At 34.8% G+C, this 20133-nt stretch overlaps 1 protein-coding gene across 1 annotated transcript in view; it reads right to left on the bottom strand.

Annotated features, from left to right (window-relative positions):
- Nucleotides 1-20133, bottom strand: part of LOC114324823 (probable actin-related protein 2/3 complex subunit 2) — a 58552-nt gene that overhangs the window by 7889 nt on the left and 30530 nt on the right. Inside the window, exon 5 of the mRNA XM_028272695.2 lies at nt 14292-14508. Coding sequence (XP_028128496.1) covers nt 14292-14508 — 217 coding nt within the window. The remainder of the gene's footprint in view (nt 1-14291; nt 14509-20133) is intronic.

Genomic DNA, 20133 nt, shown 5'->3' on the forward strand with positions numbered 1-20133 from the left:
AATAAAAAAAGAATGAAGGAAATTGCTCCATGGGAAGCCGAGAAAATGCATTTTTTTAACGTATACTGATTTTGAACTTTGAGGGTTACATTTTCTGCAACCTAATTTTTGATTGGAATTTTGCTATTTTTGGCAATTTTCACACGTATTATCGATAGTTTTTATTATAATAATATATGTTATGAGCATTATAAAGGTATGAAAATTGGTGAGGAGAAAGAGGACAAAAATAAAAAGGTGATGGTTTAAAAATTATGATCCTATTCTTTATATCTTTGCCGTAAATTTCGGTCAACTTTGACCGGTTGTATCTCAGGAACCACTCATCATATTTAAACGTTTTTTCTTTTAAAAGAAGCGTCCCGCCGCTGTCTTTCGAATACAGTTTTCACAATTTAATTTAGTTTAACATTTCCCGAGATATTCTATTTGTTTTTAAGCCAAAAAATTGTTTATAATTTTAAAATATTCCTGAGGCCGCTTAAATAGTCCAATTTCAATTCTGTATAGTACATTAGATAGGCATAGTGTCTTTTTATGAAAAAATCATAGTTATTCTTATGCATCATAATTATTGTCGTTATTATAGCGACCGTAAATTTTTAATTAACATTTGAATTGTTGCTAAACTGTTCATTCAATTTCCATCGGCTTCTGGAATTATAATATATACGGAAAGGGCTTTTACGTTACCAAGTTATTTACTTATTGATTAACAACTACTTATCTAAAAGTTTAGTTGAAAATTAAAGATTTTGTTGGAAAAACCCGCTTTTTCCGGGGAAAGTTTTCGTCGAAGTAAATCGGAAAAAACACGTCTCTATGCAGAATTTAATTGTGGTGAATTTTTATTTGAGTGTTTTTGGTCTAAAGTTAAAATCTTTGGAGTTATAGAGCAAAAATTGAAAAAACACGATTTTCGGGCGTCATTTTGTTTATAAAAAAAGTAGCACACTATCTGCGGACTTTGCGTATCTATATTATTAATATATACAATCATAAGATTCGATTCCAGCAATAAAATTGCTGGTAAATAACTTTTCCCAAAAATGGCTTATTCTCCGATAATAAGCCCAGACTATAATCAAAGTAGATACAATAGTCGATATTCGCTTTGATACGATTGGTACAAAGTAACGAAGTAATCAGAGTAATCAAAGTACATAACGATTTGCCTCTCTGTATAGTAATCGTTATTTTCGGTATTCGTAAGTAACGAGTACTTTGTAACGAATAGTTACTTTTTCAACATCACTAGCGTGTTGGTCTCTTTGAACAGCTTTCTCTGGGTGCTATCCACTCAGATGACTGCCAATTTGATTCGGAGTGAAGTGATGGATCCATGTTTCATCCCTTGTGATAAACCGATGCAAAAACTCCGATTTACATCGATAAACATATCCAAACAGCGCCGAGATGAATTAATTCCTTGGTTTTTCGCCCTGGTGTGAGACAACGCGGCACCCATTTGAAAAATAGCTTTCTCATACCTGAATGTGATTTTGATAGCTTTAGAGTGTCTTGAAACTTCACTTTGCAGTTTTTCATAGTAATTTTCAGAGGAAATTGAAATCAGACGTGGAGTGAGACAGGGATGCGCGTTGTCGCCAATTCTTTTTAATGCCTACTCGGAAGAGATCTTGAAAAAAGCTCTTGAGGGCGAAACAGATGGAATAAAGGTAAATAGAGTTCCCATTAACAGCATTAGATATGCGGATGACACTGTCAGCTTAGCTGAAAATATTGGGGATCTTCAGAGACTGGTGACCAGAATAGCGGAGTTTGGATAAGAATACGGTCTAACAATGAATGTCAAAAAGACAAAGTTTATGAGAATATCAAAAACTCAAAGAAATAATGAGAACATCTTCATAAACGGATCCAATATCGAACAAGTCGACCAATATGCATACCTTGGAACAATGATCAACTCCACATGAGATTACTTAAAGGAAATCAAAATCAGAATAGAAAAGGCTAGAGCAAATTTTAACAAAATGAGAAAAGTGCTCTGCACAAGAGATTTGAAGTTGGAGCTAAGAGTTAGGTTGGCTAGAGGTGCTACGTTTTCTGGACTTTGATTTATGGAATGGAAGCTTAGACCTTGATGCTTCATCAATGAAGAAACTAGAATCATTCGTGGGTGTACAGAAGAATTCTGAAAATATCGTGTAGAGAACACGTCACAAACAAAGAGGTTCTGAGAAAGATGAATAATGAAATGGAAATCATAAAAATAGTGCCATCAAAACAAAAAAATTGGAATATCTCTGACATATTACACGTGGAGAGAGATACAACTTGCTCCAATTGATTATGCGGGGAAAGATTCAAGGAAAAAGAAGCATATGGAGACATAGAATATCGTGGCTGCGCAACCTGAGAGAATGGTACAGATGTACATCAAACGAACTTTTCAGAGCAGCCGTCTCTAAAATCCGAATAGCTATAATGATTGCTGACCTCCGTCACGGAGATGGCACTTAAAGAAGAAGATAGTAATTTTCAGTATTTTTTCGATGTTTTCGGGAATAAATGCATCATTTGGCCTTCCGGAAAGCTAAGCGTCATTGGTGCCGGTACGGGTACGACCTTGTTCAAATTCAGCAAACCTAACGGTTGTAATCGATGGAGCAGAGTCCCAGTAACACTTTTTGAGCCATTGCTCAGTTTGGACGGTATTTTTTCCCATCAAATAACAGTGATACATCAACACACGAAATTGCTTTGAATCCATTGTTTATAAAAATCACAAAAGTAGCGTCACTTCAAACACTGTAACCCAGTAAATAATAATCCTAACGACATGAACATTTTTTGTGAAACACCAGAAATATACCGAAAATTGGTTAAGGAGTTCAAGGAAAAAAATATATGCCATCACACGTACCAACTAAAAGAAGAACGAGCCTACAGAATCGTGATCAGATACTTACATCACTCAACCAATACTGATGACATAAAAAGCGAACTATCTCAGTTAAGGCACAAAGTGAGAAACATAGTCAATGTAAAACAACAAAAACCAAAGAACCACTTAATCTCTTCTTTGTAGATTTAGAACCCGCGCAAAACATAAAGATGTCTATAATATAACAGGCCTACAGAACAGAGTAGTACTCATAGAACCTCCACGAACTAAAAAAAAAACAGTATAATACAGTGCACGAGATGCCAACAATATGGACATTCCAAATCATACTGTAATAAACCATTCGTCTGTGTAAAATGCGGAGGCTCACACAATACCACCACGTGCAAAAAGTCCAAGGAGACGCCAGCTATATGTGCGTTATGCAATGGAGGCCACCCAGCCAATTATAAGGGATGTGATCACTATAAGAAACTTACCAAAGGATGCAACAAAAACAATGGAGCGCATCAAAACCCATCAGCAATCTACACAAATGATATATAAACAAGAAACACACAACAACGATCCAATCCACTGCCCCAGGGCTTGAGCTACGCTGAAGTAACTAAACACAACCAAACAGAAGATACAACCACTGTGTTAAACAAGTTTTTGGAAGAATTCAAGAATCTATTCAACCAACTAATCCAACTAAATAGCATGGTCCTCAACATGCTTACCATGCTTATCAACAAAATTAAATAAATAGCTAAGTTTCTTCGAATAGCCCGATGGAATGCCAACGGCCTTCCAAGCCGTACAGAAGAAGTGAAAATATTTCTAGACATACAAACCTACAAATAACATACCTAAATATAAACTATATCATACTGAGCATCCTGACGGCACAGTCCACGGAGGTACAGCAATACTCATCAAAGAAAATATTAAACATCATGAACTACTGAAGTACGAAGAAGAACACATCCAAGCAACGACAGTAAGCGTTGAAGCACTTCCAAATAATGTCAACGTAACAGCTGTGTACTGCCCTCCTCGCCATAATCTAAAACGAGAACACTATGAAGAATTTTTCCAAACCTTAGGACCAAAATTCATTGCTGGGGGAGATTACAACAGCAAGCATACCTTGTGGGGGTCACGACTTATAACAACAAAAGGCAGAGAACTGGCACATGTTATACAAAATAAGAATTACTCATTTATCTCAACGGAAACACCAACATACTGGCCGACCGATCCCAACAAAAAACCAGATTTATTGGACTTCTTCATAACAAACGGTATCGGTATAACTTATACAGATATAACACCAAGCTATGACCTAACTACTGACCATAGCCCAATAATAGCAACGGTAAGTACAACAGTTATCACTAAAAAACCAAAACTCCACCTGCACAACAATAAAACAAACTGGGACACTTACCGGCAAATAATTCACGATACTATCGAAATAACAACGAGGCTGAAAAAACCGGAAGAAATAGAAGAGGACTATAACAAATTTATAAACATACTACAGTATGCAGCTAAATCAGCTACCCCACAAAGTAGTCCCAACAGAAACATAAGTAATTACCTTTAGAAATAAAAAAACTGGTAGCTGAAAAAAGAAAGGTCAGATCTGCATGGCAGCGAACACACACACCAGACAGCAGAACAAGATACAATCGCATCAGCAACAAATTAAAATCAAAGCTGCAAGAAGTCAAAAATGAGTCATTCACGAATTACATCACCAATCTATCAAGATAAGACAACTCTATATGGAAGCGCATAAAAAGTAAGAGAAAGCCAATAACAGCATTACCACCAATACGTAAAAATTCAACACCACCAGGACCATGGGCAAAAAGTGATAAAGAAAAGAAGAAAAGGCTGACCTCTTTGCCGAGTATTTAGCAGAAGTTTTTACTCCACTAAATGACGACCAAGTACCAGAAGCGAACCAAATATTAGAAGAACCACTACAGATACAGGACCGAATAAAACCAATTACTCCAAAAGAAATTAGAGACGTAATTGCCACCCTAAACTCAAAGAAGGCACCAGGTGAAGATCTGATAACCGCAAAAATGTTAAAAGAAATACCCAAAAGGGCATAGTTAAACTACTGCACATATTCAATGCAATACTCAGATGTGACTACTGGCCCAAAGCACTCAAAATTGGACAAATAATTATGATACCAAAGCCTGGCAAAAACCCTCTAGATGTCTCATCATATAGGCCTATCAGCTTATTACCAACAACCTCCAAGTTGCTTGAAAGACTTATCCTAAACAGAATAAATGCAGAAATAAATCCACAAAATTGGATCCCAGATCATCAGTTCGGATTTCGACAAAGCCATTCAACAATATAACAATGCCATCGCGTAGTCAACGCCATCAACCAGTCACTTGAAAACCAGCAGTACTGCACAGCAGCCTTTATAGACATCAGTCAGGCTTTTGACAAAGTCTGGCATCCAGGCTTGTTATGCAAAATAAAAAGAATTCTCCCAGCAAGTTACTACAACCTACTGAAAGCTTACCTACACGAACGGCAGTTTAAAGTAAAAGTTAATGAAGAAGTCTCGGAATACAAGCCTATTCACTCTGGCGTACCACAAGGGAGCATACTAGGGCCATTATTGTACATACTATATACATATGACTTGCCTACAAATGATAATACAACCATCGGGACATTTGCAGACGACACTGCTATTTTTGTCAAGCATGACGATCCTATTGCAGCAACACAAAATCTCCAAGAGCATCTAAACTCACTTGAAATATGGCTGAAGGAGTGGAAGTTTAAGGTAAACTTCCAAAATCATCCCATATAACATTCACTCTCCGGACTGGAACCTGCCCACCAGTAACCATCAATCAAATAAAAATACCACAAAGTAATCAAGTCAAATATCTAGTGCTACACTTTGACAGTAAACTCAACTGAAAACACCATATAACAAAGAAAAGAATGCAACTTGACCTAAAACCCAAGGAACTTTACTGGCTCATCGGAAGAAAATCCCACCTTTCAATAGAAAACACATTGCTAATATATAAAGCAGTGATAAAGCCAATCTGGACTTATAGCATTGAACTGTGGGGCTGTCCTAGCAAATCCAATACCATGATTATCCAGAGAGCGCAATCCAAGATACTTCGAGCAATAGTTAATGCACCATGGTATGTATCAAACCAAACTCTACACACTGATCTAAAAATTCCATATGTAACCGAAGTCATCCGAGAAAACAACAGAAAACACCACAACAAACTAGAAGACCATCCTAATTTATTACTTCATCCACTACTGCAACCTGACCACAATAGAAGACTCAGAAGAAGCTGGCCATCCGACCTAAGAGGTAACTGAGGAAACATCACTGGATGTTTACCTCTCCACGTCACCACATTTACAATAATTAATTTAATGTAAAACCAACAAATTGACTTATAGATAAAAAAAACATGAGAGACTAATAAGTTTCGAAACCGGTAGAGGTGCTTGCTGCACTCTCTGATTGAACTGGAATAATGATGCGGCTGTAGTTTCGTGTTGCAACGAAATTGAAAATGGTTATTCATTTTTGATTTATGTTTACTCCCATTGGAGTACGAAGGGAACCATTCTCGTTGGAACTTTACCGCGCTGAGCAGATGGGACGTGAATTATAAATTGTAAAATTCCCTCATCTTCCTTAGTCTCAGCATCCGTTATGGCTTGCAAATTGTAGAAGCCTCGGAGGTGTTACCAGAGAAGGTTCCCATTGTTTTCAGTCTGGTAGGATGTAGAATGCATTTTTGGATGTTGTTTTATGTGCTATTAGATTGAAAACTTAGTTTTTCGGTAGCAGTTGCCGCTAGGGCATCCCTGCCATTTCGTTCGTTGCAATCAGTGACTGCACGCCGGTGTTTGTCCTAGTTGGGTCAGAGAGAGCAGCATATGTGCCTCCTGATGAGAGACTAATAAGTTTCGAAACCGGTAGAGGTGCTTGCTGCACTCTCTGATTGAACTGGAATAATGATGCGGCTGTAGTTTCGTGTTGCAACGAAATTGAAAATGGTTATTCATTTTTGACTTATAGATGTTTGTTTTATATCTGATTGTCAATAAAGGGAGATAATAAAAAAATGAACATTTTGACAGTACGTTTTTGGAGGTTAGGACTATCGAAATGTCAAATGGAAAATTCATTAAAGTTGCATCTCATGATTAGACCCGGGACTTATTGACATCATACAATTTAAAGATTTTTAGATGCGTTGTCAAGAGAAAAATCTAAAATTAATTGTTGAATAATCATCAGGGGTGAAGATATCCCTTGTTCTCGACCCAGGGATTTTTAGCCTTCTATATTAGCCATGTATCACTCGATTTATTAAATGAGGCGCTCAGAGCAACAGTGGCCTAAGCCACAAATTGAGCATTTTTAGATTAAATATCAATAAAAGCAGAAACATTAAATCTTCGGATTAACAAGGGTCTACACAACCTGCATTTACATTTGGCTAAATGGCGCTACATAATTTGTAGCGCCATCCCATATAGTCCAGAAAGCCACTGCGCATCCGATAGGAAAAATATTCTGATTCGGATTTTTTGCATAATCTTACCCAAAAAGGACCCCTTTTAATAAATTTGCATGTTGCCAGGTCCAAAAGTGGGTCAAACATTTTTTAAGAGTTTTTTTTTTGTTTTTTCCTAAAATTATTTTTTTTGCATCGAACGAAGTTTTTTTTTAGGTTTTTTGGATCATTCTAAACAGAAAAGGTCTTTAGTGACTTTTCTCTAAAGTTTATAGTTGTTGACATATAAGCGATTAAAAATTGCGAAATCGACCATTTTTTACCCTTAAAAACTATGTAAAAAATTTAAAATTTCAATATTGTCAAGGTAGGTAGATATTCTTTAAACATCGATTGATGAAATCCCGAAGAGTTTTTTGCAATACAATATCGAAAACCCCTTTGTTTTTTAATTGCTAATCAAGCGGCCGCTACACTATTTTCAACCGTTGCATGTATATGTTACAGTTCAAGTTGATTCTCAGTTAGAGTTGACTTTTCCTAGTTCGAGTCAACTCCAACTGAAACGAGCAGTAAAAGTTGATTTGAAAAATTTAAATCAACTTTTACTAGTTGAAGTTGACTTTTCCTAACTCTTGTTAGTAAAAGTAGATTATACAATTTATATGAGTATAATCTCACGTGCATTTTTGATGAGTGTGCGTCTCTTTGTTTTGACCGTTTCAATTACTTATTAGTCCAGGCTGTAACGTCGACCCCGTTAGGTAAATTATTCTGATTCCATTTTTTTGCACACTTACTCAAACAAATACATCCTTATAACAAATACACAGTGTCAGGCGGTACCGCGGTCGAAAAATTGTTTAACCAATTTTTGTTAACCAAATTCACAAAAATAATTCTTATCTACTCTACCTCATATTATATATAAGTTTTTATTGTGTGAAAATTGTAAATATAGACAGCAGTACATGAAGGGTTTAAAGCAGGGGTGGGCAAATACTTTTAAGCGCAGGCCAAAATGAAATTTTCAAAATATCTCCCGGGCCGGAGGATTATACCCAGTATGCACGCTACGCACAAGCTAATGTTTTTGGTAGTTTTTTTCTGTCCAAGAAATTTTTTTGACAAAAATACTATAAGTATCAATTTAAAACAAATGGACAAGTAGGTACATTTGACTGTTATTAATAAATAATAGTAATAATAAATCGTCTTACTTGGGTGTACATGCGAACAATTTATGCCCAGTAAAATTACAAAATTATTAATATGGTCCATTATATTCAGCCATAACCAGGATCCAGATAAAAAATGAAATTCAGAAATTCGATCAAGACTAGAGTAATCAAGATCAGCCTTTTTGAAGCTGAAGAAATTTCTGAGTAACCAAAGATTCAATCTGCAAATCTGATATCGGATGGTGAAATGTTATGTCAAGTCAACCATCATAGACGAAATTTAAAGGAGAAAACTGATCTTGTATGGTTATGTAGAAAAAATGGAGGATGACAGGCTGCCAAAACAAATTTTAAAATGGACAAAGGGAAAGAAGGAAGAGAGGAAGGCCGAAACAATCCTGACTAGGCGGCATTCAGGAGGCCATGTCGGATAGGAACTTTCACCCTGGCGAATGCAACAACCGACGAAGCTGGAAACCGGAAGACGGAGAACGCCATGAAAAACCGGGATAATAATAAAAATGTTATGTCAACTCTATTCTTCTTTATTGGATTGTTCTTCTTCTTCTTGCAGTACCATCTTTTATTGGAGGTTGGCTACCATCACAGCAATCTTAACTTTGTCGGCTGCAGCTCTGACCAATTATATTGAACTGCACCCGTACCACTCCCTTAAATTTCGCAACCAGGAAATCCTCCTACGTTCCACGTTTCTCTTTCCCAAGATTTTTCTTTGGATTATGAGCTTTAGAGGGGAGTACTTTTCCCCTCTCATTATGTGGCCTAGATATTCCACTTTTCTCGTTTGTATGGTTTTTATGACTTCGCATTCCTTCCCCATCTTCAGTAAAATATTGGATTGTTAATCTGGAAATTGTTAACGAAAAATCTGGAAACTTTTGAGGGCTTTTTAGGAGAATTTTGAAAATACCATGGACCGATCATATTACGAACGAAATGGTGTTACACAGAATGGGGAAGGACTAGAGAACTTTTGACCTTCAATAAAAGGAGAAAGACAGCAAGAAGAAGGAGAACATACTTAGAAATAATAAGTACGTTGTTGTTGCAGCAGTTGATTATGAAGGGTAAAATCGAAGGAAAAGGGGTCCTGGTAAACGACAAATGCCGTGGCCGAAAATATTCGCGCCTGGACCGGGTTAAACACAGACAATTTTAAGAAAAGCAGAAGATACAGATTCATTTTTTATATGAACACTACGAACACTAATACCTACTGTTGATTTCAACAAAATCGCATAAAAGAGATTACGAGCGTAGGCGCAAAATTTCGGACCAATGCTTTTTAAATGCATTCATTTTTTTTTAATCCTGAGAAAAATATTAAATATTTTACATAAATATTATAATTATAATAATATAATTATATATACATAATATAATTATAATAGAAAATAGAAAAATATTATAATAGATTACATTATTACCGAGTGCCGAAAGTCCCTTAGAATAAATTAAAAGTTTCTTTTGAATGAGATATGTCAAATTAAAAATCGCACTAAATTTTCTCTTTTTTTCACCTATGTGACTCATTAAAATAAATATTATAGAAGTTTTCAGGGACTTTTAGGCCCTCTGTAATAATGTAATATTTCATTCTGCGTTTAAAGTTTTCATAAATACTTATTATTTTTCTCAGGATTCGAAAAAAATAAATGCATTTAGAAAGCATTTGCCCGAAAATTTGCGCGTACGCTCTTAAAAAAAATGCTTGCGGGATTTCTCAACGGGCCGGCTTTTGCCCACCCCTGGTTTAAAGTGTGCCTGAAGTAATAATGGATTTTATATGGGATTTACTTTTTCGCACTGTTTTTTAGCACACTTTCATATAATCAAATATCCTTAACTTTCGCCTAGTCATGGTGATGACATGCGAGCAATAAATTACAAAAAAAGTTTTGACAGTTTTGTGGTTTGACAGAAGTTTGAATTTTTAAATGTCAAAGTTCTAAAAAATTGTAAAATAGGAATGTATTCCAGTGACGAAGAGTTGCAGTTTATTTATTTGTTTTTTGGTATATAAAATATTGTATGAAACTGTACGTGAAGTACTTTTTGCGCACTTAGGCGATGTATTATAGCACTCGGCCCGCTCGTGCTCTAAACATCGCGTGCGAGCGCAAAAAGCATACTTCACGAATTGTTTTATAAATAACTAAGTATTTCACTACTGACAAATTTTTTTAGATTATTTTGGTCATTCGGAGCAAAAAAGGTCTCTTGTGATTTTTCTCTAAAATTGATAGTCGAGTTATACGCGATTTAAAATTTGAAAAATGCGAAATGACCATTTTTAAGGCTTAATAACTCGATTAAAAACTATTATTATGAAAGTCAGAAAGTCACCTAATCAAAGTTTAAAGCCCCTCCTACAAGATCCTGAACAAATTTTTGTCATTATTTTATTACTAAGCTGTTATTTTTAATTATCAACAATGAGCGCTAAAAGCGTATTGAGGCGGCCGTCAATGTGAGTGCGAGTAAGATCCTCCATTCCGACCGTCCAATGGTGAATCTCAGTCGCACTCACATTGACAGCCGCCTCAATACGCTCCTAGCGCTCATGGTTAATAATTAAAAATAACAGCTTAGTAATACAATAATGACAAATATTTCTTCAGTACCGTAGGGGGGTCGTTAAAATTTGACTTTCTGACTTTCATAATAATAATTTTTAACTGAGTTATTAAGCCTTGAAAGTGGTCATTTTCGCATTTTTCAAATTTTAAATAGCGTATAACTCGAGAACAAAAAATTTTACAGAAAAATCACAAAAGACCTCTTTTGCTCCGAATGACCCAAATTAATGATGTAAACAAATGTCCGAAGTGAAATTTTTTTGTGAATTTGTTTAAAAAAAAATTGTTTAAACAATTTTTCGATTACGGTACCACCTGACACCCTGTGGATTCGTTATAAGGACCTCTTTTTGAGTAAGTTTGTGCAAGAAAATTGAACTGGAATAATTTACCTAACGGGGGCGACGATACAGCCTGGACTGTAAATATCACGATTTGAACATAATATACAGTAACATTTAATTTCTAGAATCGGTTGTTTGTGTGAATCAACTTTTACTAAATGGCATTGGGAAGAGTATACTTTAACTAGTTGGAGTCTACTTTTACTAGTAAATGTTGAAGAAAAAACTTCATTTTATATTTATAATCAACTTTTACTAAATCCAGCCGTTTGAGTCGAGTCGAACTAGGAAAAGTCAACTCCAACTGGATAATCAACTTGAACTGTAACATATACAACATTGTGTAATATGCGTAGATATGTGTGGAAAAATATTATGATTCAATTTTTTTTACCATCATGAAAAGGTTCCCTATTATAACAAATTTGCACGTTGCCAGGGTCAAAAAAAATTTTAAACAATTTTTTTAACCTAAAATATTTTCCGATTACGTATACATACATGCAACGCAACGGTTGAAAATAGGATCGCGCCCGATTGATTAGCAATTAAGAAACAAAGGGGTTTTTGATATTGTATTGCAAAAAGCTCTTCAGGATTTCACCAATCGATGTTCATAGAATATCTTGGTAGCATTGAAATTTTCGGTTTTTCACGTAGTTCTTGAGGGTTAAAAATGGCCGATTTTGCAATTTTTAAATTTTCAATCGCTTATAATATCTCGAAAACGATCACATTAAGAGAAAAGTCACTTAAGGTTTTTTCTACTTGAAATGATCCAAAAAACCTTGTCCGATGCAAAAAATTAGTTTTAGGAAAAAACAAAAAAAAACGTTCAAAAAAATTATTGACTGCTTTTTGGTCATGGAAACATGCAAATTTGTTAAAAGGGGACCTTTTCAAGAAAGATGGTGAAAAAAAAAATTGAATCAGAATATTTTCCGCACATATAATTTACGCAGATCTCATAATATTATGAATTATTATATTATACATGCAACGGTTGGAAATACGAGTCGCGCCCGCTTGATTAGCAATTAAAAAAAAGGGGTTGTTGATATTCTAATTGCAAAAATCTCTTCGAGATATCATAAATCGATGTTCAAAGAATATCTACCTACATTGGCAACATTGAAATTTTTAGTATTTCACATAGTTTTTAAGGGTTAAAAATGGCCGATTTCGCATTTTTAATTATATAAACGCTTATATGTCAAAAACTATCAACTTTAGAGAAAAGTCACTAAAGACCTTTTCTGTTTGGAATGATCCAAAAAACCCAAAAAATTTTGTTCGATGTAAAAAAAATAATTTTAGGAAAAAAACAAAAAAAAAACGTTTAAAAAATCTTTGACTTAATTTTGGACCGCAACATTGAAATTTGTTAAAAGGGGCCTTTTTGAATAAGATTGCGCAAAAAATCCGAATCAGACTATTTTTCCTAGCGGATGCGCAGTGGCTTTCTGGACTAATAAGCATAATGAAAATATGAATGTAAAGATTGCATTTATCTCAAAACTTTGTTTTTGGGATTAGGCCACTGTTGCTCTGGGCTCCTCAAATGTAAAATGCTAGTTAAGTCTGATTTTTTCGTCTCTTATTAGAAAAGATATTTTTCAAAAAGGCTTATCTAATTCTAGTGACGTTAGTGACGAAACAACAACCTATTTTCTACTTTCAAAAATCGCATCTATCATGCCACATAAATTTATTATCCTCATCTCTTGTTTTTAGGTGCAATTCTTTGGTATATAATTGCTTAAAATCCAGGAAATCTGGATGGCTTACATCTACCACAATATACAGTATTGCCCAAAATAAACAGTACTGAAACTGAAACACAGATGTATCTTTGTGCGCGCTGTCATATTCAAATTAACTAGTATAGACCTGTCGAGTAATCTTTAAATAATTACTTATTACGGCCTAATTGTTAAAATGGTGTTAAATACAGAGGAGAAAGTGTTTCTCGTGGAGCATTATCTTCGCTCATACGGAATCGGCCGACGTAATAGTGCAAGTCTGCTATACGTGTGTGATCAATTCACACAAAAGTGTAATAACCGTTGTCCAAGTAATGCTGTAATTTTGAAAGTTGTTGAAAATTACAGCATTAGAAGGTTTATTAAACCGTTGCGTTGTGTGAATTGATCACACACGTATTGCAGACTTGCACTATTACGTCGGTCGATTCCGTATGAGTGAAAATAATGCTCCACGAGAAACACTTTCTCCTGTCTTTAACACCATTTTTAACAATTAGGCCTTTAACAGGTCTATACTGGTTAATTTGAATATGACAGCGCGCACAAAAATACATCTGTGTTTCAATTTCAGTACTGTCTATTTTGGGCAATACTGTATTTCGTTTCCATTGATTGAATTAACTGAGACCAGTTATGTGGATGATGAATATCCGTGGATGTCTTATTTTTATGCTTTTCTATATTTTGGTTTAGTAAAATCGAAACATACATCGCAACTATATGTGAGTTTCAGTTATAATCTGTAAATTATGGGAATACATGATCAACTAAGTTACATCTGGTGAACCTTATGGAATACATCGATATAAGCACAAACGAATCAACGATTGTAAAGTGATACACACCGGACTATGTTTTTGAATCGCGGAATAATCTACAAAAGAAAAGGGGAACAGCTGTTGAACGTTTCTCACTACGCCCAAGGATTATTTAACATGCTGCATAAATATCCTTAATAACTATCGACGTCTATCGAGATCATATGGTATCACTTACCTAATAGTCTTTTTATCTGTACTCTTATTCTCAGGTCTAGCCCTATTTAATACTTTGAGGAAATCTGAAGTCTTTGCACGCATCCTACTGTGAATGTATGCCTTGGAACACTTGATGTGGTAGTGCAAATAATGTCTGAACATATGAATTAAGTTAATAGTGTTATCACGAGTATTTCTTGCTGTGTGTCTTGGAAACAGGACAAAGGTTACATAACCTAAAATTGTAATAAAAGTTAGTTTCATTTTTGTTATAAAGCTAAAAATATTAATTTAAACATTTATTTTTTTTTTCTAATAAATCAAATAAAGTACTGGACCGAATTTGAAAATTTTAAGACTAATGTATATATGATATTGCAAGGGCTTTCAATATACATCGTGTCCCGAAAAGATTGGTCATAAATTACACCACAGATTCTGGGGTCAAAAATAGGTTGATTGAACCTAACTTACCTATATACAATAGTATACACAAAAAAAGCTACAGCCCTTTGAAGTTATAAAATGAAGATCGATTTTTCTTCATATATCGAAAACTCTTAGAGATTTTTTATTGAAAATGGTCATGTGGCATTTTTAAGGCATCAACATCTTAAAAAAAGTAACAGTGAAATTTGTACATCCCATATAAATTTTATGGGGTTTTGTTCCCTTAAACCCCCCAAACTTTTATGTACGTTCCTATTAAATTATTGTAGTGGTACCATTAGTTAAACACAATATTTTTAAAACTTTTTTGCCCCTTATTATTTTTTCGATAAGCCAGTTTTTATCAAGATGCGGCTTATTTTTTAATATGTTTACATATAAATTTTATGGGGGTTTCGTTCCTCTAAACCCCCCAAGTGCTTGTGTACGTTCCAATTAAAATAGTATTGCGGTACCATTAGTTAAACACAGTGTTTTAAAACTTTTCTAGATGTGGCTTTTTGTTTAATCCGGTTAAAAATATACCTAAAAACGTAAATTATGCAAATATGTGGTGGATTTGTCAAATATTCAAAATATCTCGGTAAAAACTGGCTTTTCGAGAAAGTACTAAAACGCAACAACGTAAAAATACTGTGTTTAACTAATGATAGCACAATAATAATTTACTTGGAACGTACACAAAAGTTCGGGGAGGGAGGGCGGTTAAGAGAACAAAACTCCCATAAAATTTTTATAGGGTGCACAAATTTCACTATAATTTTTTTTAAGATGTTCCTACCATAAGATTGCCGTATGTCCATTTTCAATAAAAAATGTCTTACAGTTTTCGATATATTGGAAAAAATTGATTTTCATTTTGTAATTTCAAAGGGCTGTAACTTTTTTTATGTGCATATTTGTACTAAGGTAAGTTAGGTTAAATCAAACCTATTTTTGGACTCAGAATCTCTGGTATAATTTATGACCAATATTTTCGGGACGCCCTGTATACTAAGGATTTCCACAGCTTTCAGTGCATTCCTTCACTCAGCTATTATCTTCAGTTCTTTCTGTTTTGCCAGTCTCCTTCCTTAGATTTCTTCTTTCTATTGCTTCGTCCACTTCATCCCTGAAATATCTTCGGGGTCTGCTTCTCTTCCTTCTTGCCATCGGGCTCCACTATGTTATTCTGTTTATCCAACGTTTTTGTCTGCTCCTCTGACATATCCGCATAACTGTTTGTTTTGTTTAGTAGTAATTGGAGTTGTTCAGCGGAGCTTACCATAATCACGGTGTCATCTACATATCTCATGTTGTTAATTAATTTTCCGTTAATTATTATTCCTTCACTTTGAGATAGTAATGCTTTCTCAAAAACAGCTTCACTATATACATTAAATAGTAATGGAGACATAATACATCCTGCCCAACACCTAATGATTTCAATTTCTGGACTGGGTTCGTTATTTACTACAATGTGTGCTCTTTGATTCCACTAAAGGTTTGTTATTATGCGTAAGTATCTTTTGTCTATGTTTTAGATTGAAAATCCTAAATAACAAATCAGCGTTAAATATATATTCTATATATGGCTAATAAAGGGGAATGTATAGCTAACGTACCAAAAAAATAGGTAAAATCGGTTGCATATTAGCCTATTTGATAAGAACAATTTTTATTTCAATTATTAGTCTACACCAAAATTTAATTCAAAAATGTCCAACTTGCTCGAGGATGATAACAAAACAGATACGTGCATGGAACCACAACTATGATAAACAAACTTTTAGGTTTTACTAAAACCGCACATTATCTTAAAATTGCCCACAAATGTCCATGTTTTTTTTATTTATTCATTATTTAATGACGACGTAAAAGAATGGCAATCAAACAAAGTATTTTTAATAAATGAAATACATTTACAAAAATAAATACATTGAAGTACAGTATATGGACAATTCGATGTAAATATCAGGTTCGAATTGTTTTCTAATGCCCTGTGTCCGATTCTTCTCGATCGATGGTTGAAGTGTGGAGTAAAAGTATGGTTTTATTGACAGCTACTGCTAATTACACTATAGTTGTTGGTTAGCTAACTTTCTATAACAGACTGCCCTTAATGACAGCTACTGATAATAATTACACTCTGCGTAACTTTGAACAACGACTTACGCACTTGTTAACGAGGTAACTATTCTAAATAGACTGCAACTCAAAATAGTCCCTTTGGCTAATTTATAATCTTATCAAAATATACAAATCATCAATAACTTGCATGGTAACAAGAACTATGAACTTGCAAACTACAGTTTAATCGAGGAAGCTATTGCAAAACTTAGGAAGTTCAAATGGAAATACCACGATTTGGCAATTTATTCAGGTTGCAGAACGTTCAATAATTAAAATATTATTCGATATGTTTCCCAATGTTTCAATTATACACGGTGAAACTATAAAAGTTTAGGAAGTTAAGAATAATGTGAGATTACAAATTAAGGGATTAATTTGGGATTGAACAGTATAACAGATTTGACTGCAACCCTCAAGGTCACTTGCACCGCATAAACGAACGTCTGTCGTTTCTTCTCGAGGTTGTAGATAAATCGGTTTTACTATAAAAGATTATAAGAAATTGTGGGAATATAAAGTTTTAATAGTTATAGTCTCCATTTTATACCGATAACGCGGCTTTGGGATGATAACAGGGTAGTCTGATATCTCTTGGGCCTAGGATATATAAGGAAGGTAACAGGGCCAGTACTACGCTTCAACCGCCTATTATTACAACTGGTTTTACCCAAGATACTCATTTTATTCAGGCTGAGTCGACCTGGGCCAATAGATATTTAAAAATATTTAGTGTTAGAAGAATTTTCTAACATAAGGATAATTATAATTTCTACTTGTATGTTCTTAATAAAAATTCGTCGCATCCTGCCGACTATTTCAAAAAGAACACCCTTTGTAGCTTCCAAACTGACTAATTCCCAGAAAACATTTGCTTGTCCCGTGGCCTCCTATTTTAGTCGGCGATACAAGGACCCGTGCACTACGAAAACATTCGAGTTTAAGATACATCCTGTTTCCAAGGGTTTCGGTCGAAATTAAGAACAATTCTTAAGAGGAAAACTGACAGAGCGTGTTGCGACATTATGAGTGAAATAAAAAAATGTAACAGAAAAAGATAAAAACTGAAGACGCGATTCAACCCAACGTGAAAAAGATTAAACCCAAGAAGAGATGGAGAAATTTCTGTCAAAATTTGGTATTTATGACCCTTAAAATAACACCAATTGCTAAAATTTATTAGCCTGTGGATAGTGTGGATGTCTCGTCAGCCGAGGGTACGATCAGTGGCGTGGTAATTTTATGGTCAAACTACGTTTTGTTCTAATTTTTATCATTGTGAGAATTAAAAAAACCAACTAATATTTTTATCTCCACCACTGAGGACGGTCAACTTTTTGGTTGCCTGTATTCTTCGGGACATATTCGGGACATTTTATTACAAAGTAAATATTACTAATTTTACCGTCTTGTAGGGTATCTGCGTTCTCTTTCTTTTCCACTATTATATATATTATATCTCTCTTTGCCGACGTTTAAATTAGGACCCACTTGAAGCTCGCTTCAACACGCGCCTCGACCTCGTCGTGAGAATTCTCCATTATACCTTCAACTTGACATGTGTGATTTAAGCTGTCTTGCTGTCGGATTTATGTATCCTTAAACCAATAAGGGCCTTTGTCGTTACTGGACAAAATTAAATCTTCTGTTCATTTCTGAACGTAAATTAGACACGCATAGGACATTGATAAATGATTTCCACTCCTTTTTGGGGACCCGAAGGAAAAAGGAATCCTTATGCCTCACTCGGTTTTTAGTCTCTCAATCACTTATTCGTCAACCACCAAGCTAATCGGTCGCGTCTCTCGCTCAACTCTGAAAGTATTCACGTCTTGCATTGTCATATCACATTACACGGTTTTTCACGCGAATTAATTCTCTCACTATTAATCGCATACTCCACTCTTAAATCGCGATTCATTTTACTGTCAATTCTATGTACATAGCAAATGTATGTAGGTTGTATGTTTTTTGTTGTAGTAAATCTAATAATAATTATAGTATATAGTACTTGTAAATAATAGTGATTGTGTTAAATAAAATAATTATCCCATACGTATTTGAATCATTTCAACACCGATTTACACCTTGCTTCGACTCGACAAAGAATATCAGAGTCTAATTTTATCAACCACTATAGAAGCTGGTTCCCCTCTTGTGTGAAGGACAAGAGATATTCACCAGGTCCTTTTACCTATGGTGAAATGTCCTGCACATTTAGATATTCTAGCAGGCGCTAAGATTCGATCCCCGGCCGTCTGCGTGGAAGTCAGACATCCTACCGACTGAGCTATCAGGCATTCAATATAAAGTTTTGACATGCATTAAGTATGACTTGACTTTCTTACTCAGAAATAATATTGATCCGCTGGCTAAATCAGGATGTTTCTGTAAAATTTTGATTTTGAATTTAAGTTTGACGATCTTGTAAGCTACTGATGTTGTGTCGCATCCTGAAAAAGCATGGACAAACAGCAAATTTTATGCAATGACGCCTTATTATTATATAAAACTTGAAGGAGCATATAAATGATCAGACTTACACCCTATTGAAGGTTTAAAAAAATACATTGGACTGCTTCCTTCCAATGTGGTAAGCAAGACAACAATGTCGATGTTCTCTGCTACGATAATCCTAGAACCATAGGATTAGGATGCAGCAAGCGCAGAACGGATGATAAAATTTTTTCAAAAATTTTCAGTTATTTTTGTTTATAACCTTTTTATCTTCTATTTTACGATAAAAAGTAATAGGAATTAAGCTGTAGACAATTTGAATTTTCCATAAATGATGTGTAATAAAATTTTATGTAGGGTAGCTAGTTTACGAGATATAGCGCGAAAACCCTTTGCACCCCCTTTTCCAAGGTGGCGACCGGGGGACAAGGGTGGCGACCACACAAACTTGCTCTGAAAAATGCAACTATAAATGTAACTTTTCAGTAAGTAAATGTAAGTTTCACAAAAATATTTCAAATATTTCGCGAAATTAACATCAAATCGAAAACTGAAAAATATGTCTTTCGTCTTTCAATGCCAGATGGCGCTAGCCACCTACTATTATCACTTCAGTTGCAATGGGTGGGAAAACCTCTCCATACGAATCAGTTAAAATATGGAGAACAGTGCCTACGTTCCTTCCGATGAAGGCTCCAATAAGAGCCGAAAATCGCGATTCAAGGGACTGGACTGCACTCCGTATTCTAATTGAAAAGTAAGATTGTTTTGCCTTCGCATTGCAACTGAATAAAAATGGTATACATTTTTATTTTATTTTGAAAAATATGTGTTCAATATTTTAT

This window comes from Diabrotica virgifera, chromosome 4, assembly GCF_917563875.1.
Source record: "Diabrotica virgifera virgifera chromosome 4, PGI_DIABVI_V3a".
Lineage (NCBI taxonomy): Eukaryota > Metazoa > Arthropoda > Insecta > Coleoptera > Chrysomelidae > Diabrotica > Diabrotica virgifera.